At 39.3% G+C, this 21,303-nt stretch overlaps 1 protein-coding gene across 2 annotated transcripts in view; it reads left to right on the forward strand.

The window, feature by feature from the left end:
• UNC13C (unc-13 homolog C) overlaps positions 1 to 20,603 on the forward strand; it is a 437,647-nt gene extending 417,044 nt beyond the window's left edge. Inside the window, exons 29-31 of one of the 2 annotated variants that reach the window (XM_075897272.1) lie at positions 10,658 to 10,750; positions 12,059 to 12,218; positions 17,451 to 20,603. In XM_075897272.1, coding sequence (XP_075753387.1) covers positions 10,658 to 10,750; positions 12,059 to 12,218; positions 17,451 to 17,736 — 539 coding nt within the window. In that variant the 3' untranslated portion in view covers positions 17,737 to 20,603. The remainder of the gene's footprint in view (positions 1 to 10,657; positions 10,751 to 12,058; positions 12,219 to 17,450) is intronic. The other variant, XM_075897271.1, reaches the window with a different exon arrangement.
• The last annotated feature ends 700 nt before the right edge of the window (positions 20,604 to 21,303 follow it).

The raw sequence follows: 21,303 nt of genomic DNA on the forward strand, positions 1-21,303 counted from the left end.
CTCCTTCCTCTCCTTTCCACTCTCCAGTTTATTTCAAGTTTTCATATCCCCTACTCATAACTCCGGTCATCTGAAGAAATGGGCTGTGCCCGCAAAAGCTCATGATACCATCTACATGTTTTGTTAGTCTGTTACAGAAAAAAACAACAATGGTCTGGTAGCACTTTATAGATTAACTCGGCTATCCCCTGAAGCTCCTAAAATGGAGTCAGTCTTCCCATAGGCACTGACTCCACAGAAAAAGATTAGCTGCTGCTCAGCACCCACCAGCAGCCAAGCTCCCTCTCTGCCCACTTTCTCCCAGAGCTAATCACCTGCCAGCAGCGCCACTGACCAACTCTTCCCTCTCCTTCCCAGTGCCTCCCACCAATTTGGGATGTTCTATGCTGGAGGGGGAAGAGTGGGGACATGATACACTTAGGTGGGGGAGCAGGTAAGATGGGGTTTGTGGAAACAGGTGAAATGGGGAGCAGGATGGTGGCAGGAAGAAGTGGAGTGGAGTGGGGCTGGAGAAAGAGGAGGACTCTAGCACTCCTCAGCTAGAGGGGAAGTCAACATCTATGAGTCCTCCACTCGATATAGGTTCTGCAGATGTGAATTGAAATAGATTTTATTTTCTCTGAAAGTGCTTCATTTATGAATTGTCTTGACCTTGAGTCCAAGAGAATTGAACTTGAGTTCAAAAAGCCCTTGCCTTATAATTGCTTGGGAATAAGTTTCTTAAAACTAAAGTCTAAAATCTAACTGTGAATGCAGAAAACAGTAAAATGATGTTTAGCTTCCGGCAATGTATGTGGATGATCATGAATTCAGGGAGAAGAGAAACAGACTAGGAGTTCAGGGGTGATTAAGCTTGAAATATTCTCTTCAAGTCTGGTCACCTCATCCCTAAGAAATTATTAAAAAAAATCAGAAGAGATTCGGTGAAGAGTGATAAAACCAGGAGGTTAGGGACCCGAGTCAAACACATTATTGCTATAGCGTAAGTAATAGACTAAATCATCAAACTGGTCTTTTTTCTGATCTTAAATATGTATCAAAGGTCTTATAACCCCCTTTGTGAGCTTTAAATTACCAATTGGTAACACCCTTCCCTACCTCTTAAACATAAACCACATGTGATTCTCTGTGTTCATCAGGCTAGTTTGTAGACCCTAAAAACATCATCCCCAAATCATCAAGTCTTACTATTCTGATTATACCCTACCAAACTGACACTGGCTTTCCCTCAGTGATTGTAAGGACATTTGTCAGTCTCTCTCAATGAGCCTGAATAGAGCTTGATTCCTGATGAAGGTGTGGAGCATCACCAGCCCTCTTTGATGCATAGAGCCCTCATAGAGCCATAGCAGTAAATTAATGCCACAAGTGTCATTGTGGCATTGACAGGCTCTTTGGATCCTTCTAACATCTTTGTGTTACAAAATGAAACATTATTATTTTATAAAAACATGATCTCCAGAGGAATCTTGCTATGGAGGTGACAATAGGCAAAAGAAAGACCCCGTCGGAATCCTGTGCATTCTGGAGCAATGTAATACCTTTATGCTTTGACAGTTCTGCCTTTATATTTGGCATTGTGCATGTTAATGAGCTCTATAACCTTTCTGTACTCATTAAGCATGATGCACCAATATCTATATAGGACATAATGATTTCCCTACAACTCAGTGGTAGTTCTACAACTTGGGTTATGATCCAGGCAAATTTGGTCCCACACTAGACACTTGCTGTGATATGTTTTTTAACAAAAGGTCAGTATCTTCCAAACATGTCCTGCACATCTTGCTAGTGAAGTGCAGGTTTCTGAAAAAGTGGCAAGGTTCCCTGGGGCAGTGTTGAAACAAGAATAGAGTCTATGATGGCCCTGGTAACGGTATGGCTTTAAGAGATGGCCTGCTGTTGCAGCAAGCTACAGAATTAGAATGGTGTCTGGACACAACAATAACATAGATTAGAACCTACACTAATCATTGACCTGTCACCTTTTTGGGGGATTCAGCAACAGTAAAAAAAATGAAAAAGATAAAAGAAAAAACATTAGGATGATCACAGCTGCTGTTTATTAAGGGTGTAATTACTGTGGAAGAAATGACAAGGAAATGACACTAAAAAGTTCCATTATTCTTCCCTCCCAATGTCAGACTTGTATGCAATACAAAGGAAATAAGCATCGTTAGTCTCTTTCAGTCTCTAGACTACATTGTTTTTTCGAAAAAAAATTGCCCTTTTTTCTAAAAAAATTCACCTGTGTCCACACTGCAATCGCGTTCTTTCAAAATTAAATCAAAATAATGCAGGGGGTTTTTTGACATTGGAAAACCTCAAATTATGAGAAAGAATGCCTTTTTCGAAAGAGCTCTTTTGAAAAAACATATGTGGACGCAGAACAGGGACATTTTTCGAAAGAAGAGGCAATTGAAAAAAGTACAGGTGCCCTGGTGGCCATTCTGTGAATAGGAATCAGGGGTTTCTTTCAAGAGAGTGTCTATGCAGTCTGGACGCTATTTTTCGAAAAAGCAGATTGCTTTTTTATCTGGTTTTGAGGTGTGGATGCTCTCTTTCGAAAGAAGCTTTTTCAGATCTCTTCTGAAAAAGTTTTTTGAAAGAAACTTGAAGTCTAGATGTACCCTCAATGTTTATTACTGTTTTTCATTCTGCACCATGCTAGAGATGTATGAATTTGAGGAAAGCCTCAAGGTTTAAGAATCTCACTTACCAGCAATAATATGATGAACACTACCAAGTTTGAAGCGGTTTCAAAAGGGAGGACTGACCGCCAAAATATAGAGTAGTCACAGTGTGCTATCCATAACATGAATTGATGTCTTAGCAACTGATTACATGATCATGAGACACTGTGCCACAGGTAGATAGCTATTAAAATATGCAGGCCTTTTTTGAGAAGGAAACCTCCCCTGCTGAGGACAAAGGCAGATTCTCTGTTGCTGTAAAAGGTACAACCACCACTGATATCCATGGAGTTAACCCATTTATGCCAGGTGGGAATTTGACTGTGTCTGTTAACATTTCCAAGTTTGGGAAGTTTTATTATGAGCTAAAAATTTGCTGTATACGGCTATATTGATTTTTAGATAAAATAGACTAAGGTTGACCAATAGAATAATGGTCTTGGGAAAAAATTATTCAGACATAAAACAGTTACAAAAAGCTTGTGAGTTTTGCCTTAAACAAAGAGATATGATAACCTAACAAATTGCAGCGTGAACTATGTTTTCCTCTATATATACTGAACATACCCAAATAGTGAATGTTAATTAGGCAGGAGTTTTTCAGACTCAGGTGTGTGAAATTACATAATTGATTTGCACGCCCATGCCTTTTCCCACACATGCACAACACCAGCTTGCATGCATGGATTGGGTATTGTATCTATGTAATTGATGTGTCTAGCTTTTTTCTACATGGAGTTTTAGAGATAGGAGACATAGTTGTTTATGGTAATTGGCAAGTTTTAAAGGGTGCATCTGTAAATTTTTACTGAAAACTGTAATTATACGCCTCCATAAAAATGCAATGTTGTTATAAATAAGTAATCATATCAATAAAAAATGTAACATGCATCTGCCTGAAATATTTGAGACCTATCATTACTCTACTTGCTGTACCTGTAGTATACACAGTAGTCCATTCAAGTAGCACAGAATAGTCTTATACATTTCTGCAAAGAGTGTCAAAGGGAGACAAATATCTATTATATGCAGAAGTAGTGCACATGACTGCAAAAAGACTCTGCAGTTGAAACGTGATCTTAAAAAAAAGTTAGAGCCAAATTACTTGAAAGTCACACACTTGTAGCTAGAGAACATGGAGTTTTTTTAAAAACTGTTTGGGTTCCAATTTTTTGTACTAGGGTGTTACCAGCTTTTCCGTGACATCATTTTTTTTATTTTAATAATATTGCCAAAGCTGCCATTCAGCTATTCCCATTCCTCAGATTCCCTTGCAAGGCTTCCAGAGCACATAGGGAATGACTCTCTCACATGTGCCACTCCTGCTATTTCAAATGATTAACCTCCACTCTGCGCCATTGAGTCATGTCCTCTCTAACTGGCTCTAATAACGCTTCCCTTTAACCTATGACAGCCTCTCCAGTGAAAGTGTGTCTTAAAATGACTTTGTAAAAATAAATGCATTGTACCATGTTATGCTTGCTGCTCCTGCTCCTATATTATGATGATCAGAACCCTCTGTCTCAATTTTCTTGAGTTAAAGAGCTCTCTATGGGTGGGAGATACACAGTCTGATCTGTCCTCTTTGCTCTTATTATTGTCTTGCACGGGCTGAGGTGTTTTCAAGGAGAGTCAGATGGTTCAAACTATGTGTCTATCTAGCACATAAAAGAGAATTGTGCACAGTAGTGCTGATCACTCAGGAATGTGTCCTCCTGATTGGTCGATCAGTTCTCAGGGTAACTGTACTGTGTAACTCACTCCTTGTGTTCAATTGGAATTGCACCTTTGTGGTTCGGTATTCTCCCCCAGAAACATTATCTCTTATAAAGCTGCCTTTGCAGAGAATGCCTGCTAACAGTATTCCCCTCGAGAGCTAAGACAACATGTATATTTATCGTGCAAAAATAAAAATACAGGAGACTAATGAAATTCCACTGTCTTCCAATATTGAATTCCATTCTGACTTGCATATATAAATACACAGTGCTAAGAGGGGAAATAATTAGAAACATTTTAGAAGAGATAGGTGGAGATAAGTGGGAAGCTGCTACAGACTGCGTAACATCACCCCAATGGCAATAATCCCTTTTGGAAAAGGAAAAAAGTTATTTTCTAATATACAAAATTGTCTGATATTCAGGTATAATTTTTGCTACTTCATTTTTTCTGAGTCCCGTTTATTTCTCTGGTCAAAATATCCAGCACCAACAGTTAGCTTCCAAACATCTCCTGAGGTAACAAACTGGAGCTTTCCAGCATTAAGTAACTCACATGGTATAGAGAACCCTTTTCCATACAAATGCTCTAACACACATGTCTACATGTAGGGCATGTCTACACAGCAGGGCTAAACTCAAAATAAGCTAGGCAACTTGAGCTATGCTAGTTGCATAGCTTAAGTTGAAATAGCTTATTTTGACTTTGGGGACTGTCCACACAGCAGTTATTTTGAAATAGAGCACTCTTTCCCCAGCTTCCCTTTCTCCTCATACAATGAAGGTTTCAGGAGTCAGAGTAAGAAACCCGCTATTTTGAATTTATTTCAAAATAACGGGCTTGCTGTATAGGTGCGCACTACGTTATTTCGGAATGACTGACATTATTCCAAAATAACGCTGCTGTGTAGACATAGCCTCACTTACTTAAGTGACTTACTTAAAGAAATTGACACTTAACAGATGTGTAATTGTGTTTTACTTTGCAACAAGCATCTAAACACAGCTGATGAGGACTTTTGAGAAACCTCAGAACTCCATGATCATCAGGCTGATCATGGGGATCACCCAAGCTGTGGCTGGTTCAATTCAATTAGTCATTTGTTTGATCCAGTGTGGATTTTGGCTGAAGAAGGGACAACCAGCAGTTACACTTTTATGCCTCTATGATCTGAGAATGGAGTAAGGCATTTGTTTTGAGTGTCCATTTCCAAAGCCTAATGGAACTCATTGTCCAGGACTCTGAAGATGATTACTGTTCTCCCCCATTCTGTCAAGGGTTTTGTAGGACTAGCAATGATCTTTTATAGTCAGCTATCAGTGAAGTGCTCTTATATATTCTCTCCCCAGGATTTGTCAAAACAGGTCACCTTAATTTGTAAAAGACCTGTCACAACTAAACGATGACTCAGGTGTTGGCGGATGAACTCTGGTGCCAAATCTGATCAATTACATCTAAAAGATTATTGAAAAGTTTATACCACAGCTATGCAAGAAGGAGAGAGGATTTGCCTCCTTCATAGCATTGAATAAGTATCAATCAATCGACCACTTTCCACCTTTGTAGAGAATTTTTGGTTGCTTTAGAACAGAGAGGCTACGTTTTTAATATGTGGCTAAGCCTGAAGCACTGCATAGAGGCTTTTTAATGTTTTGATTAAATAAAATGCAAAGTCAGAGTTCTGGGGCCTGGGTGGATTCCACTGGTAGACAAGCAATTATATAAGGCTTTTCAATATGAAGTCCGTTAGTATGTTTGTAGAGCTTTGATTAGATGAATGGCAGTTAAAGAAGGGAAAGTGCTATCATGCTCTGCAGGGCTATTTGCTATCAGGAGAACTGATCTGTTATATGACTTACGATAAAAGCACCTTTCTATAGACTAATCTGAATTGCTAAAAGAGTCATACTGTGGCGGCTGTTCCTGATGTGACCATTCAGAGTCAGGCAGTAAGAAAGGAAATGTGCACACACTCAGATCAGAGACTTTAGAGTGAACTGTGATACTTCTTGAAGAGCTACAATAGCTGACAGTTGCAAATGCTGAATGTTCTTAAGATCTCTATCGAACTTGTTCAGCAGCTCAAAGAGAGAGGGCTGGCGACTGGAAAAACAAATACTTTAATTTCAGCATTTTGCATTAAGTAAGTTTATGCTCTCTAAAATGAACTGTAGCTAGGAATCTCATGAGCTCAGTAAAAGTTGCTATGGCTTGTTGTCTTTAAAGTGGCTGTGCTAATGGCACTGGTTTTCCATATAAAACTCTTCAGAGTTTGTTATTTTTACCAATATACTATGAGATTTATCTTATGACTACAGCACACAGTATTATAGGTAACGTGCTAGGCATATGCATAATGTGCAGAACCCTTTAAAGCAGGGTTACTCAACACACGGCCCACGGGCCACATGCAGCCTGTTTGTTTGCAGCCCACGGGTGGGAGCTAAAACAAAAAAGTAGTCAATATAATGGTCTTCAGTTGATATGCGTTTCAGTAGTTAAATTCCTGGGCTGTCATTGCTCTTTAAAAGTGATGTTATATGGGTGGAAATCAGGTAAATATTGCACTTTATTAATATCAGCAGAACTGACTTAAATGGGGCCTGTGTGTTATATAGTCTTTCCTTAATGTTTGTATTCATGCCCATCAGTGTGAAAGAAGCTATTTGCATATATTTTCATATATATTTGGATGTATATGCAACCACACTTAAGTTGTGGCCCTCAACTTGCGCTGTGAGTATCATTGTAGCCCCTGGGGCTTCCAAAGTTGAGTAGCCCTGCTTTAAAGGGCTCTTCTATGTTAACAGCCGCAATGGGGGCAAATAACACTCTGTAAAGAAAAATACTCTATTGAGTAGTTCGTGCTGGAAATTTCTTGCTTAGGTTGACAGTTGTAAGAAATTGTAAGCCAGAATTTGCTCTCAGGTTAGCAAAAGAAAATTATGATGAACTTGACTGGAGTTAATATGGTGGGTTTTCACATCTGTAATGGAGAGCAGATTTTGTTCTAGTTGGAGCTAGGGTCATATGCATTTTGTCTCTTATATGAAGCAAAAGCCTCATTCGGGTCTATCAGATTTTTTCCTTGCAAATAATCTGTTGATAACTTAACCCTGGCTTCTTTCTTGGACAATTGTTCACCAAACAGTCCTGATTTCTGCAAATGTGAAAAATAAGGATGAATAAGGTAACATCTGTAACTAGAAATTAGACAGAGCTCTTCTTACCGGAAGAATTTCACTAACTAGACGACAGTAATGTTTAGCCAGATTCTGCCTTTTGAATTGTTCTTTATTCTGTGCCCTTGTCTTCGCTACAGAAAAATAGGTATATTCGTAACTCAAGTTACTCAACTAACTTGAGGCAAAACTTGAGGTAAAATTATAATAAAAGATTAGGCAGTTTTTACTTTCCACACAAGTGAGCAGGTCAAGTTACAGCCTAAGCACACTAGAATTAAAAACACACCTTTTTCATAATTACCACAAAGTCTTTAAGTAGCACCATGGAAATCAAGAGGAATACACATATACGACTCAAAAATGGTCACCAGGGAGAATCTGATCCTGAACGAAATGTCTGCAGGAGTAGTAGTCATGGCAGCAGTGTTTTAAATGTGTTATTTTCCTTGACAGAATATTTTACATACAATTTTGTGTTCAGCTAAAAACTGTTTTTCCAGGAAGCAGAAATTGAGTGTCATTGCTAACAAATAAAGGCTGGACAGTGATGAATTGGTTAGAGAAGACTGTGTTTCCCTCAGAAAGAGAAATCAGTTTCAAATCTATCACTTCTAGCATATAAAGTTTCCTTTCTTATTGCTAAAAATTGGTTTTACAGGATAGTGAGAGAAACTCACTAGCTGTTGAAACTGCTTAGTCATTTCTTGAGTTGGGATAGTTCACTTGTTTTTTAATCATTTTATTACAAATTGGACCTCGCTGATTTGGCACCCTCAGGACCTGACTGGTCCTGAACGAGGTGATTTGCCAGACCAGAGAAGGCCCCTCCCCTCCTGGCCCATGCTGCCACCAGGTTAGGGTCTCCAGCCTGATGCTGCTGCTGCCCCAGCCCCCTGGGGCTCTATAGATGTCACTGGCCATGCTGCTGCTGGGACCAGAACTTCCTGCCACGTTGCTTGTTTCCACACCACACCTCCCCTCTTCTTCCCCTCCTCCCCCCCCCTCCCGCACATGCAGCTCCCAGCTGAGTTGGCAGTGTCCCCTACGGCACTCCTGCCCCATCACCAAACCCCCCTGTTCCTGGGCTCTGTGGTCCAGGAACACCCATGGTCAATGCCAGACCACAGATGTTGCTGGACCATGGAGTCCCAGTTAAGAGAGGTACAACCTGTACGACCCTAACACTTCTTTATTAAAACTCATTCATGAAAGATGAAGTAACTTGCATTATTTACTTTGCATTTATTGGAAAATAAATGATTTAGTTGTTTAAGCTGGGATTTAAGATGTTAAAGATTTCTTTGTGAATTATCAAACTGCACTGTGAAGTCTAATGGCTGCCACTGAAACTAAACCTTTTGTCACTAAAACCCGCTGGATAAAAAATTGTTTATTTACACATAGCATAAATGGTCTACAGCAGGGATGGCCAACCTGCGGCTCTTCAAAGAAAAAATTGCTGCCCCTGCACCTGCAGCTCTTAAAGGGGCAGCGTGTTTCTGTCTGAAAGAGACAGAGACGGATTCACAGTGTCCCGTTCAGACTTCAAAATGGCCGCCTTCAAAGTACAATGCCTGCTCTGCTCTTAAAAGGGCAACATTTTGTTTTGTTTTGTTTTGCTTGACCGAACGGTGACCGGGGCCTTCCGTCCCCCCCCCCCCCCCCCAACAACTTTTTTCCCTCGGCTCTTCGTGCTGTATCTCTCACTATTTTGGCTCTTCGTCTGTTACGGGTTGGCCACCCTGGTCTATACAATCTGGTTGATACTGGAATATATGTAGAAGCATTTGTATGAGCACCCTGAGATTCAGACACTGCAGCAAAGTCTCTACTGCTTAAGACGTAAAAACAGGTTTTGTTGTTTGTTTTTTAAACTGTGATTTCTGTTTATGATTTCTAACAAGTGAACTCTTTGCAGCACTGTAGTCCAACTCACTTAGCAGCTAGCAGCGAGAGTGCTTTGTTCAAGGATTCCAGTCAGGTAAATAGAGTAGAGAGTTGTCACATCGTAATATGTCAGAAAATAATCTTGTTCTTTGATGCGGTAATCCAGGGGATAGTTGTCCTGGTAATATCAGTGAAGAGAATGTAACTATGGGTTAATTCCAACCTGACCAATAAGCATCACTATAGAATTGCATTTCAAGGAAGTCACTGAGATGACAAAGTCTAGAAAAGCATTTTAGGATATGAGAAAGGAAAAAATAGGGCAAACCCATTAGTTGGGATCTTTAATTTAGGGCAAGATTATCACTTGCCTAGTGCACCTGAGCAAAGATATAAAACATCCCCTTAAACTATTTATGGGCTTTTTGTGTGTGTGGCTTGCAGGCAATGGGATAGCATCTTTACTTGGAGCCTGGTGCTTTCCTGATCTTGCAGGTGAAAGAGGAATGGCTGCACAGGGATGAGGCGGTCAAATAAAGAGTAGATGGAGTTTGAATGGGCATCCTCAGTCCCATCAAATCTCTGTGTAGAAAATGGTTGACCCAGATTAACTAGGGATCACATTGTGACTATCTAAAGGGACTACTATTTCAATCCCTTGTGTAATCTCAAGGCAGTGCAACGGTACTGTGCACCTTCCTATGCAGATTATATGGTTACAATCCAGTCCACATTTGTCTTTGACTTCATATTAAGATACATTTTTTCTGGCACTCCTTACACAATATAGGAACATGTGAACAATCCTGGAGGTGCACATATATACAGAGCTCAGCAAAACAATCACGTTTCATGTTTCAAAATAGCACCCACTTTTTGAATCACAGGTTGAATGTAAGGTTCCTATTGACAGATTCCCCCTTTCCTACTGAGAATACTCATAGGAAACAAATGTTTGTGATCACTAGGTGGTCTATAGCCTCACATTAACCAGGCATTGAATATATTCCAGACATTTAAGAAAATAAAATAAAGGGGAAATGACAAAATATACTATTCACCTTACATGAATATAATGTTCTTTGTTCACCTGCTTCTTGTTGAAACATACGAGCATTGTTTATTTTCCACTGAGTTGAGTCAGTTGCATTAAACTATAATTTACTCCTTCAGGTCAATCTACCAATAATGCAGTAGGTGAGATCTTTGTGCAGGTGGATGTCTTTACACATCCTGGAACTGGAGAACATAGAGTTACTGTAAAAGGTAAGTTTTAAACAGGGCCGCAAATAATCGGGGGGTATTTTACAACTATATTTGGCATGAGTAAAACCACTACTGGAGTACTATTTCCAGGCCTGGTGTCCACAATTCAAGAAGAAGGTCAATAAAATTGGAGAGGGTTCAAAGAAGAGCCTTGAGAATGATGGAAAGATAGGTAAACATGTTTTATGATTATTAGACTCAAGAAATGCATTTTATTTAACTTAAAGAGAAGGTTAAGAACTGACTTGATCACATGGGAAACAAATATTTGATAATGGGAACAAATATTTGATGGAGGGCTTTTAAAGAAGTCTAACAAGAACCAATGGCTGGAAGTTGAATATAAACAACAGTGAGTTAATTAACTACTGGCGCCATTTACTGAGGGTAAATTCAATGGGGAGTACACAAAGATATTGCTGGTTTCTCCATTGCTGACAATTTTTAAATTAAGATTGGGTGTTTTTCTTAATAACATACTCTACTTCAGACAGGAATTATTTTGAGAAAAAGTTGTGTGGCCTGCCATATGCTGGAGGTCAGAAAAGATCATTATAATGAGCCTTTCGGCTTTAGAATCTAGAAAGGAAACCTTCATTAAAAGTTCTAATACTAAAACAGCAAATCTTAGATATTAATATACTTCCTTCCTAACAAAAATAACAACAGAGGTTATGTCAGGCTGTGTCAAGGTCTCAGAGCCATATTCTACCCCTATTGATGACACTGGGAGTTGTGTTTGGAGAAGTCGATATTCAATGTGGTTCCATGTGCATCTGCTAGCATGCTGCATAGTTAAAATGTATTAAACCATTCTACCCTTCCACCAACACATAAGTTGTGATGTTCCAGATAACATTTCTTCATGCATGTAATTTTGTTTTGAAAATGCCGTGATGAAGTTAGATGGTGAATAATTGTACAAAGAAAAATATTTAACTTGTAATAAATACAGTCTAACATGGCATTGGTGAGGCTGAAGTACAAAGAAAACCAATTATCTGCTGGGGGGGTTTAAGATACAGTGCATCTGGCAGACCAAACCAGGCAAGAATGCAAATTATTTGTGAAAATGCAGATTGATTTGGAATTGTAACTGTTGTTATTTATACTTCAAATTCAGTCTGGACTAGATAAAGTTATTGCTGGTTTGTGGAGTGTAGGTTTTCTACCAGGAAGACATCAGGTCCTCCTTCAGTCACCTCTCATTGGCTACACTAAGCCTTACTATATATTTAAGCAAGTATATTTACTAATACTTTACATTGGGATTCTTAATGCATATCTACTTCCTATTATTCTCTTTAGTTATAGCAATTAATAACCTAAACTGGCAAACAACTGCTATGTTCCGGCCATTTGTGGAGGTCTGTATATTGGGTCCTAACCTGAGTGACAAGAAGAGAAAACATGGCACCAAAACAAAGAGCAACACCTGGTCACCAAAATACAATGAAACATTCCAGTTGTAAGTCTTTTAACTATCCATTTTATATACATTGTTACAATTCATTTTGCAGCTAAAGCTGTAAAAACTGAAAATGCCACAGTATAAGACTACACGTTTCACAAACCATAAATTTAGACACCCATTTCAAAGCTAGGGTTCTTTCTATTTGCAGCTTGTTCAAAAGTCTGGGTTATAGTCTGGTTTTACACAGAGATGAATTTTGATCTATGTACTTTGGGCATGTAGCACTCCTATTTGCAGTTCCAGTTTGTGAAACATGGAAGTCAAGTCGATATGAAATTAAGCACATTTTTGGAATTGTGGAGATGATTAGTTAGAAATTCACATTTGTTGCACACAGAGATGAGATATTAGATACCTAGTCAGTCATCTATATATGCACTTACCTCAGTTGCTAATGGCAGATATACATATAAGTCTATAAATCTGGGCCTTAAATGTTTACAAAAGTCTGAAGATGGAAAGTGATAACTGCTATTAGTAACCACTTTTCCTTTATTCCCAGGAGCCAAAGAACCTTTATATTTGATATAGGGATCCAAATTTAGCATGGCGCATACCAAATTCCATTTAACTGTTCTCTCCATCCTCCATTCTTTTTCTAGAATAAGACCTCTTTATAGCGTGGCCATTTCCCAAGTGCTAAAAGACCATGATCTGCCTCCACATGCTGGGAGTCTTGTTTTCTGGGCTTCTGCCCATCAGTCCTACATCTGACCATGAAGCTGCCTGAGGCTCTATGCCAGTGATTCTCTCAGCTCCAGTTCAGTGGTGTCATCCTGAATTATAATATATGGAGATATATCTATCTCATAGGACTGGAAGGGACCTTGAGAGGTCATCAAGTCCAGTCCCCTGCCTTCATGGCAGGACCAAGCACCACCTCTGACAGATTTGCCCCAGGTCCCTAAATGGCCCCCTGACGGGTTGAACTCATAATCCCTCATTTAGCAGACTAATGTTCAAACCACTGAGCTATCCTTCCCCCCATGAGCTATATGCTACTCATGTGACCTCAAGCAGGTGTGCAGGATCTCCAACATGTGGTGGTAAAGTGCTAGAATGCTGTTCTGGTGTATTCTAGCTCCACTACACCTGTGCCCCCACTGCCTCATCAAGGCTGGTTCTTGGCCTCAAAGACCGTTTTAGAAATAGCAGTAGAACAAGCTTAAGGATCTAAAGCGGGATAACATGCTAACAACTAAATACAATTAACACCATCTGGATGACTATCAAGCAGTCAATATATTTAGTGTTTTTCATTCCTTATAAATGGCTTAATCTCTAAATTGGCAAACACCCATCCAGCATTAAGTACCAATCTTCATTGGATTTTTCTTTACTTTGTGAGATTAGTTACATAATAGGTGATATTATCACTTCTAGAGGGAACACTTACAGTTGCAAAAAATGTGAGTTTATACTTTTTAATGACATGCTCCATGCACCTTTTGCTTTCATTAACAGCAGCAGTGTAGTAAATGGTACAGCGTACTGAGCAGTGTAGGACCCTGTTTTCTGCATCTGTGTCTCCTACATTCAGTTGCTATCAGCAGGTTAACTTTTAAGTGTGAAAGAAATTGAAAGGATCTGCAGTGGTTTTTGATAAAGGTCGGACCTCCCTGGTCCAGCATCGTCTGGACCTGACTGGCCCTAATTAAGGGAGTTTGCCAGTCCAGGAGAGGTCAAGTCCAGCCCAGAGGCCCAGCTCCACTCCTAGTCCTGGCCGCTGGCCCCCCGGACTGGCTCCGCTTCCAGCTCCGGCCAGGCTCCCGGCTGTCTGGGTTACCTGCCCCACTGCTTCAGGCCCCACTTGGACTGTTAGCCCCACTTCCAGTGGCCCCATCCCAACTCCCAGTCACCAGCCCTGCTGTCATTGGCCCCCGCAGGGCTTCTGGCCACAGGCCCTCCTGCCTCCTAGTCGCTGGGACTCTCTGATTCAGGAATATCTGTGGTCTTGCTGAACCACAGATGTTACCAGACCAGAGAGTCTTGGTTTTTAGAGGTTCAACCTGTAGTTAAAATCTATTCTAGTCAAACCCTTTAACTGTTCACCAGCCTAACATAGCCTGAGCCAATGCCTGTGCAAGTTCAGCTGACCCTTTTCATTGACTTCAGTATGGAATGGCTCAACCCATAGTTAATATCTCTGCTGCTACCATTCATAATAATAGAGTAGCAAAGATGAAATCAATGTTCGGAAGTATGCCCAATCCATGTCATGCCACAAATGTATTTACCAAGTAAGTTCTTGTAGAAGTGGGTGGTAGGGTTGCCAACCTCATATGTGGAGACAATTGAACACTCTTGCCCTGCCCCCTTCTTCAAGGCCCTGCCTCTCTCCTGCCCCTTGTCTGAGGCATGCCCCCATTCATTCCATCCCCTTCCCTCTGTTGCTCACCCTCCCACACCCTCACTCAATTTCTCATTTTCACCAGGCTAAGGTAGGGGGTTCAGGTGCAAAAAGGGTAAAGGGTTCCGAAGTGTCTCATTAGCATCCCTTTTTCGGAAAGGGGCGCCAATGTAGACACAGCCTATATAGCGATTAAGCCTTAATTATGTTCTATTTGCATTATGGCATAGCAGCATATTGTTAGAGTCAAGGGGATTTAAGGCTACCTGGCACAATGTTTCATTTTTAAATCAAAGGAAATAATAATATAAACCTTCCCCTAGTGCCCTGTGTACGTGATTTGTGTGTCTCAAAATGAGTGAAATCTTGCAGCTATAACTCAAAACATGCAATGAGTTTCAGGAAACAAAGCTCCACTTATTATATACAGTCCAGGAGCCTTAAAGCACTGTCTATCCTACAAGGAGATTACTGCATGCTGCAGGAGGAATACTAATGATATGCTTTCCTGCAGTAAAAGCATCCAGGACAGCATGATAGGTACAGTAGCAAGTATGTTCCTGTTCTTGCTACTGCAATCCCATAACTGGCAGGTTTTTCCAGTTGGTTTGGCCCAGCCATAAATCATATTTCTATTTAAATGCAACTAGCCACCAGTACCTGGAGTGAAATTAACCCGACCACAGGTGCTGCATACATTTAAGGCAGTTCTGGGGTGAGAGAGGGAAGTTTGCAAAGGGCTTCATTTGGATCTCTACACTGGCATGAATTTCCCTCTTAACATTTTGTTTGAAGGGCCTTCTGTAGAACTTAAAGAGTGTTTCTAAAATGCCTTCAGTTTCTTAGATGAAAGGTGCTAGAGATGTATTGTTGTTATAAATGTATAGTGAGAATTACAAACCTACCAATTTCTTTTTCATTATCTGGAAAAAGTACTTAGTGCAGTCACAGTAGCTAAAGCAGAACGTACACCTGACAACCACGTCGAGGCTGCAGAAAGAAAAGCTGCTTAAAAACCATTTAGCATCATGCTGACAGCTACAGATTACATTTTAGCCATTGCTTTCCCAAGCTAAATGCCCCCTCTCCCCTCTTTTTTTTTTTAACAGTAGAAACCAAAATACACAGCCACTTGACTGAAAATTATAATCAAACAGTACATGTTGTAGAACTGCTGTGAACGTTTCAGATTGAGGCCTGAAACCACACTTAACTTACAGTAAGGCATTGTCTATCCTGCCATGGTAGGTCGACCTAAGTTATGCTACTCCAGATATGTGAATAACAGAAATGGAGTCCATGTAGCTTAGGTCAACTTACTGTGATGTCAACAGGAGAAGCTCTCTCATCAGCTTACCTTAATCTTCTTCATTCTGGTGGAGTACTGGAGTCATCTGGAGAGTGCTCTGCAGTTCATTTAAAGGGTCTTCACTAGATCACTACATTAGACCTGCTAAATTGATTCCCACTGCATCAAATGCAGTTCCGTCAATCCCCTGAAAGGGTAGACGTGTCCTGAGTTTCAGACTACAGAGACATGTCTGACATGTCACCATTTCTGGGAAGACCTCCAGAGGTAAACATCATCTGGAACCTGCACCCTCTTCCACACTACTGCCCCTTGCCTCAGCCCGGAGCTCTCTCCTGCAACAAAACTCCCTCACAGAGCCTGCACCCAACATCTCCTCCCACAACCACCAGCTCTGAGCTCCCTCCCCATACTCCAACCTGCCCCAGCTGGGAGACCCTCCCACACTCTGAACTCTCAATTTCTGGCACTACAGAGATGCCACACCACCAGCTCAGAACCCATATCTCCCTGCCACACTTCCACCCTCTCCCACACTCTGAACTTCTTGGCTCCACCCCCCAGCTTGGAGCCCTGTCCTGCACTGCCAGCCCCATAGCCTGCACCCCAACCTCCTGCCCAGCCCTCTTCTTGCACCCTGCACCCCTCATTTCTGGCCCCACCATGGAGCTCTTCCCCACTCCCTATCCCCCACGTCCAATCCCTTACTCCAGCCTAGTGGAAAAGAGCAAGTGAGTGAGGGTGGAGGAGAGCGAGCAACCAACAGATGGGAGATGGGGTAAGCAGGGGACATGGCCTCAGAAAAAAAGTAGGACAGGATGGAGCAGAGTGCTGGGAGTTCAATTTTATGTGATTAGAAAGTTGGCAGCCTTGTATCAGATATAAAAATTGCAATCATGGTAGAAACTCAAATAGCAAATACTGATCCCCAATTTTATAGTGAATACACAGTATCTGGTCACATCATGAAATAACATGTTGAAAACAGACCTCCAGATAGAGAGCCTCCCTTTAATTGCCATATAAAATCATTTGCCTCAGCATTAAATTCAAAATGGCTAGCGTAGGAAAAACAAATCAAAGATTTACTAGAAATCAAAACAAGTTTTTAGGCAAGAGGCAATGAATCTAAATAAAGGAAAGTTGTCTTTAAAAACCTGAGAGAGTTTTCTGACCTCTTAATTGTAGTTTTACTTCAGTTTAAATGTTTCTGTTTGGAGTTAAAAAAAAACCATGATTGGTCAGTAGATTCTTAAGTGGCTCTGATTGAAATGTTGAACATCTGAAATATTTCTGCAAAAAGGAGAGAGAAGGAGGAGTGCTTATGACAGATGCAGAGGTGAGGTGCTAGTTGCTTTCAGTTTTCATTCAACTCAATGGGAACCAAGGGCAATCACTCAGCACCTTTCCAGGATCGATTCATGTACAGTTTATAAAGCAATAATATTCTGTTTGAGGAATATCCCTGAAGTGCATATTAATTTTAAAAGGTTTCTAAAGCATGTTAATTCCTTGGAAGAATTAAAATAAAGTCTGTTTTCACAATCCCTCCTTTTAAACCATGCAGCATTCTGAGTAATGAAGAAGGGCTGAGATCCTATGAGCTTCACCTCTCTGTGAAAGATTACTGCTTTGCCAGGGAAGATCGCATTGTGGGAATGACAGTTATCCAGCTACAGCACACTGCAGAGAAAGGTAGCAACACATCCTGGTATCCTCTACTGAAAAATATCTATATGGATGACACTGGCTTGACAATCCTTAGAATACTCTCTCAGAGGACCAATGATGAAGTTGCTAAAGAATTTGTGAGACTTAAATCAGAAACAAGATCTGTTGAAGAAACTGCCTGACTCTCACATAATGCAAGGGTGTCGCTATTAAGAACATAGATACAATGTTGTTGTCTGAATAGTGCATGCATGTGCAAATCAGTGGGAATGTTTAATTAACTCTGTTTCAGTGTTTGCCAGTACTTCAGTACTATATTTGCAAGGTATGTTGAGGCGCTGTACACCTTTTATACATATTCTGGTCTTTGGAAATCTAATTGTTCCAATGAAGTGCCAAAACCAAGATTATGAATAAATTATTAATGGTATATTTTGAAAAGTTGAGTTCATGTCATTGCAACTCCTTCACATTAAACATTTATTAATAAATTATTAGTCTTTTCAGTTGATTAATTAGTTATCTTTGTTAAATTACTGTGTGTTGCTTCTTCTACATGTCTGAACTCAGTTACTTCCCTTATAAAGAATTTTATCTAATTTCATAATCATTTTATGCTCGTTTTAGGTATCTTACAAATAACTTTTTCTATCATAACTGCAGATGCATTTACTTCTAGAAAGTGTTTGTAATTTTATAATTACTGATATAAAAGTAATGATTTTTACATACAAATTGAAAAAAGGGTGGAAATATTTTATGCTGACCTTTTTCCAACCTTTCATAAATATCACTGTGAAGATATACTGTTAACGCAAGTTCTCAAGAAGCTACGCTTATCAGAGTTTGTTACTGATGTTAAATATCTTGAGATAACTTTCTTCTTCAAAACTGCCAAGGCAAAATCATATTTGTATAAAAAGGTAAGACGATAACCATAGAAAAAGACTGCCGTACAGTAGAGTATATATGCTTTACAATAATTTCATTTTTTAAAATGATACAGTACTATATACGAGTTAATAGTTTGGAAGATGTAAAGCTGGTTTGTGGTTTGTTTCTAGAAATCATGTATGAAAAGTAATGATGCTGTTAGCATTTTCACTGACAGTTATAAATGTTGCTTTACATACTTAGCTGTAAAATCAGTTAAGTGCTTTATTTCTTTTGTTTTAGAAAAGTTCAACGGTTTGTACTTATGCAACATTACTATGTATTGCACTGAAGCAAAATCCATGTCCTGTAAATATATTTAGTGAGAAACTGTAAAATAAAGTATGAAAGAAACTGCTTCCAGTTTTGCAATTGACATTATTTATGTGCCTATAGGCATAAAGTGCACTGTGAAGCCAGTTGAGTGAGGAGCAATCTTACATTACACTGTATCAAAGTATGGATTCTGTGTCTAACATTCCTTAAACATATCCATCTTTTGTAAAAATAAGATTTTCCTATATAACCACTACATGCAAATTATAATAAATCAGGCATTTAACTTTCTTAATGCACTCATACTATATACAATGTTCTGGCACACCCACACATTTAACATTGGCTTTAGTTTTAGCTCTCTTGTTATTCAGTTATTGGCCTGGTACTTTTATTGGCTGGGGGTTGGGAAGGATGGTAGGTAACATAACATTGGTGGATTTGATTCCAGTTTGTTAATGAGGTCTGAGAGACCTCATGGAGGTAAATCTTTCCAGAATTTCTTCTTGGCCAAAACACTCTTCAGGCAAGAAATAGAGCCAGATATTTAGAGAAGATGTATTGTCTCTCAAGAAAGTTGACTGTGCTTAAATTAAGATCACATGGGGAAAGGAGGTGACCTTATCCTGTTTGCATGTATAATTTGCAGTATATTTATTTAGGAAAGTTTATGTTTTCACTGGTTATGAAATCCCTCTATTTTTGCCATCAGTCCAGAAACCCTTTTCTCCATACAAAGTAGCTAAGTATTTCATAGCATAAAACAGCTATTGAATGTCAAAGAGTCTTTAATTAGATAAACCACTGAAATCTACTTTAGACTAAACATTTTTGAGGATTCCAGTGTTAGTACCTGATAAATTTAGGTTGCAGACCCTAGCTGAGATTTGCAAAGCTCCCTTCAGGGTATGGATGCCTTATTCCCATTAAACCTAATCCCATCCACTGATATTTTAAATGTACTCTCTGTACATTGAAAGTGATCCCAGGGATAGCTCCGTTAACTTTACTGCAGATGCACCAGGCTTGACTTGAGCACATATTGTATTTCCATAGAAGTCACATTCACATGGCTCTTTGGAACTACATGCTAAGTTATATGTATTTAAATAGCTGTTCTTTAAAAAGGCATAGCTCACTGTACACCCTGACTGACACTTAAGTGATTAACACAGTTAAGATGAGAGCCAAGCTGCCTTACAGTCATGCTTACAAAACCCATTATCAGTCAACAAGGTTTAACATGATAGGACATTAATAGACTCGATCTCGTATAGAAAGACAGTGCGACAGTTCCTTTAATTATGAGCCTTACCTCTAGATAAAAGGCAGAGACCCTACATGATTCGTCCACTGACATTTTTAGTGCAGTCCTCTGTGGCCCCGGAAGTTAAATAGGAAAGGCTGGATTCTACTGGAAAAAATGGGTTTCCTGTTTGCTTACCTAACGCATGTTTATTGTATTTTTTCCTGATTTCTGTATATTATATTGTAAAATATTGTACATTTTGCTGTATAATGTATTACTAAGTCACCAAATATGGTAAATGTTTATAATTCAGAACTACCTATAGTGGGATAAATATTGAAGTTGCCAAGGAAATATATCATTGCTGCTAGCAAGAAGCAGTTGATTAGTTTTGCACACCAAAAATCATCTGACAGCGTAGTAACCAAAAACCCAAGCTTTGTAAGCTACAAGTGTGAAGAGTTTATGATGTACCTTAATGTTTTCTCATTTTTAACAAAGGAATATTTACTTGCTGTATCAAGGTTTGTCTTATGACAGACTGAAGTGAAAATGTGTTATCCGTACATTACAGAGCTCTGTTATAAAAATAATATTTGCTATTGATCAAAATGCAAATAAAATGCTATTCCTCAGTGTATACAGCTTGAAGTCAAACATTTTCTGTGGCATAAATCATTGATCCTGACTAAGCTACAAGACTGATATTTTTGGCTTCAGAAAAGTAAACATTTCATTTAAAAAAACTAATTTGCATTTATATATTAGGTCATTTTCCTGACTCTTGTGAACTAACATTGATTAATGAGTTTCTGTTAACTGTTTCATCTGTTTAATTTCCAATAGCAGAACAGATGCAACACAGTTCAAACACTATTCATTTTATATTGGTCTGTTAAGATATTGAAAATAAGTGCATTGACTCAACATAATTTAATTTAAAAATTGCAGGTAACACGCACACCAACACCATCAATTTAAGAAAGAAAAGCATTTCTAAGCTGCAAGGAATAACTATTTTATGGAAATCTCTTCACCCATGTGACATGTATCTGGAATAGCCAGGAGATCTGCAGCAGTTTGCAAAGTGACAGCACTTAATGAATTGACAGCAGTTTGCAAAGTGACAGCACTTAATGAATTAATGGCATATTTAAATATGTTGGACCGAGTTATAGAAATGCTTCAAGGGTTTTATATTTTGTATTGAATTTCATAGGAGGCAAAAGACGGAAGAAAAATTTTTGATGTGTGTGGTTTGGTATGAATATGAGCTACAGCTGTTTCTATA

This window comes from Pelodiscus sinensis, chromosome 14, assembly GCF_049634645.1.
Source record: "Pelodiscus sinensis isolate JC-2024 chromosome 14, ASM4963464v1, whole genome shotgun sequence".
NCBI lineage: Eukaryota > Metazoa > Chordata > Testudines > Trionychidae > Pelodiscus > Pelodiscus sinensis.